Raw genomic sequence first — 3,349 nt, 5'->3', positions numbered from 1 at the left:
GGCTGGACGCAGGGCGGGCCCCTCCCTGGCAAAGGCGCCAGCCCACGTCACCCATGCTTAGCTTGTCTTCACTAGGACTTCCTGCCCGGGGATGGAGGTGACCTAGTGGGAGCTTGAGATGAAACCAGACTCTTGAATATCCTAGCAATGACTGAGTCACCCCTGAGGGTTATGGGTCAGTTTCCAGCACATTCCACAGCCCGGAAGCCAAACCCAGGAATAAGGCCATGCTGGAGGCTGACAGCAACCAGTGTGAGCCATACGTGTGATGCATGAGGTCAGAGAGCAGAAATGCTCCCTGTTACCCAGGCAGCCACCGAAGCCGGCTGAGGCCTCCGCCCGCCCTTTATGAGACCCGCGCCCCCCAGGGGGTGGGAGGCGGAGGACGAGGGCCAGTGGGGCCCCATGGGCTTCACTCGCTGTGTTGACACGTTACGCCTCGCCCGTCATGCACCCGCCGCCCCCCCCCCCGAACGCAGCACCGTCCTCAGCCCCGTGTGCCCGAGGCCTTGGGGTGGGCGCAGGCTGAGGGGCCGGGCCGGTGCGTCCTGAGACCACCGGGAACAGCACACGCGCGGGGCCACGTGCGAGTGGGGGCGTCCGGGCGGGGTGCCGAGGGGTGGGGCCCTCGCCACGGAGCCCACCACGCGCCTGCGTCTGCCCAGGAACGACTGCAGGAAGGACGCGGTGACCATCGCCCTGGTCAACAGCATGACCTCCCTCTACGCGGCCATTGTTGTCTTCTCCGTGCTGGGCTTCAAGGCGGCCCAGGACCACGGGCGCTGCCTGGACGGGTGAGCATGGCGCCCACAGGCCGCCAGAGTCCCAAGCCACGACCTCGTTTCCTTAGGAGAGGGGGCGGGGACTGTACCCCAAACAGCACAGCCCCCCCGGCAGCCAGGACGAGACCTGACCGGGAACGCGGCCTTTGCAGACAGTGCAGGGTGCCCGACCCGTGAGCACGTCCGCACAGAGACGGGGAGGCACACAGACACGGGGGAGCCGGGGATTGGAGTGGCAGGGCCACGAGGGGCCTCGGGCATCAGGAGCTGGAGGAGGCAGGAAGTGGGGCGCCGCGGGAGCCCCGCACCCGCCACTGGGCGGCCGCAGAGGGAGGAAGCGGCAGACGCAGCCGCCCTGGGTGGGCGCCTCCCGGAGCGTCGGGGCTGCAGGGTGCCCTGGCCAGCATCGCGAGGCCCGGCTGCACTGTGCACAGATCCTCCCACACTGGGACAGTGCCACTGTGCTACCCGCGGGGACACTTCAAACAGCAAAGTCACCGCCAAAGGGCACAAAATGTGAGCTCCACGGCCTAACTGGCTGCGAGAAGGACACTGTCCACCGTGGGAAATAACGCGAGGGCGTCACGCGGCCTGGCCAGCCTCGGCGGGGACGTGCCCCTCTGGACTTGTCCTCAGTGTCTCTGGGAGGGCCATGGGGTTGTCACTCACCCACCAGGGGGTAGGCAAACCTGCAGATACAGGAACCCTGCTGGGGCCGCAGCCTCGGGGAGCTCTTTGCCCACTGCCCACTGGGGACCCGCAGGTCCAAGGAGCAAAGGAGCCGCTGTGTCCCCTCTGGTCGGGGACCGAGGACAGCCTCCCTCTCCCAGCGTGCCCGCCGGCTGCCCCTGTGTCCTCCAGACGCAGCATGGCCAGGACAGCCCGTGGCGCTGACCCTCCCGGGGGACGGTGTGACCTTCCCTGCGTCTGGGCGCTGGTGTCCGAGCGCTCACGCAACCGCCCCGCCCCCCCCCCCACAGAAACATCCTTCGCCTCATCAACGAGTTCGAGCTCCCTGACCAGAGCGTCTCCAGGGACAACTACACCGCTGTGCTCACGCGCCTGAACGCCACGCAGCCCACGAGGGTGGCCGGTCTGCCTCTGCAGGTCTGCCGCCTGCAGGACTTTCTGGATAAGGTGCGCGGGGGCCTGGCCGGGGCCGGAGGCGGGCAGCCGTACACGGCCCACTGAGTCTCAGACACCAGGGCAGCAGGCCAGGGCAGGCAGGTCCTCGGGGCAGCGGTCTGATGGGCACTTGGGGCCCGTGTCGCCTCTCAGCTGCAGGCTGTTAAAAGGGGGGAGGTTCCTTCCTTCGCATGTGGATCTATATTTTGTCCCAGCAGAGCCGGAAAGCAGGTCCACCACCTCGGCCAGGGAGGGTGTGGGCACGCGCGGTTGCAGCCGGGCATGCGGGTGCGGGCGGGTTGCAGCCGGGCGTGTGGGCGGGTCCCAGCCAGGCATGCAGGTGCGGGCGGGTCCCAGCCGGGCATACAGGTGCGGGCGGGTCACAGCCGGGCGTGTGGGCGGGTCGCAGCCGGGCGCGTGGGTGCGGGCGGGTCCCAGCCGGGTGCGCGTCTCGCAGAGCGCCTCGGGCCCCGGCCTGGCCTTCATCGCCTTCGCGGAGGCCGTCCTGCACATGCCGGGGGCGCCCGCGTGGGCTGTGCTCTTCTTCGCGATGCTGTTCTCCCTGGGGCTGTCGTCCATGTTCGGGAACATGGAGAGCATCATTGCGCCACTCCTGGATATGGGGGTCCTGCCCAGATCGGTCCCCAAGGAGGTCCTGACCGGTGAGTGTCTTCGCCGGCCACTCCTGCCCGCTGTTCACGGGAGATTGTGGGCCGTGCTGCAGTCCCAGGGCAGGGCTGGGCCAGCCTTGTCCCCTCTCAGGGCTGGTCCCGGTGCCCTGCACTGACTCGATGCCCCCGAGGGCCATCGCAGGAGACTGGAGGGTCAGCAGGGCAGGGAGCAGGGACCCCCTCGCTCGCCGTCCACTGATGCCAACCTGGGCACCGGGCGGGAGGTGGTGGGGACGGCAGACAGGAGCGGAGGCCTGGGGAGCTGGGAGGGCCCCAGGGCCAGCTGCCCAGACGCAGGGTCTGCCCGCAGGGGCGGTCTGCCTGGTCTGCTTCTCGTTGGCCACCTGCTTCTCGCTGCAGTCTGGGAGCTACTGGCTCGAGGTTTTCGACAACTACTTGGCTGCCCTGAACCTCATCCTCTTCGCCTTCTTCGAGGTGGTCAGCGTCGCCTACGTCTACGGGCTGGAACGGTGAGTTCTGCCCCCGGTGCCCCGCCTGGCGTCCTGCACGGCGTCTGGGCATCGCAGATGGCGGTCTCCCGGCAGCTACAGGACCAGACGGAGCCATCGGAGGCCTGTTCCCGGGCAACCTCGAGGGCGGCTCCAGGGCTCTGCAGGGCTCCCGGCCCATGGGGATGCGGGGGACAAATGGCTAGGCTCCAGCCACATGGGGTGGACTGCCCAAGTCTGAGGACTGCTCCTGGAGGCCTCGGAGAAGGCCTGAGACAGCGGATCCTGCCCGCCCCCAACTGATGTGAGCCCGCTGCACACC

General features: G+C 68.5%; 1 protein-coding gene across 1 annotated transcript; it reads left to right on the top strand.

The window, feature by feature from the left end:
* Positions 1-665: 665 nt before the first annotated feature.
* Positions 666-3,119, top strand: LOC105311683 (sodium-dependent neutral amino acid transporter B(0)AT3-like; the record flags this gene model as incomplete). Its single annotated transcript, XM_011387615.2, has 4 exons — positions 666-794; positions 1,763-1,919; positions 2,365-2,569; positions 2,889-3,119. Coding segments are annotated over 4 exons (655 nt in total), but the record flags the coding sequence as incomplete, so codon positions are not given.
* Positions 3,120-3,349: the final 230 nt, after the last annotated feature.

This window comes from Pteropus vampyrus, unplaced genomic scaffold (assembly GCF_000151845.1).
Source record: "Pteropus vampyrus isolate Shadow unplaced genomic scaffold, Pvam_2.0 Scaffold1000006061, whole genome shotgun sequence".
Taxonomy (NCBI): Eukaryota; Metazoa; Chordata; class Mammalia; order Chiroptera; family Pteropodidae; genus Pteropus; species Pteropus vampyrus.
The sequence above is the reverse complement of the archived record's forward strand: the minus strand, read 5'-3'. Positions and strand labels throughout refer to the sequence as shown.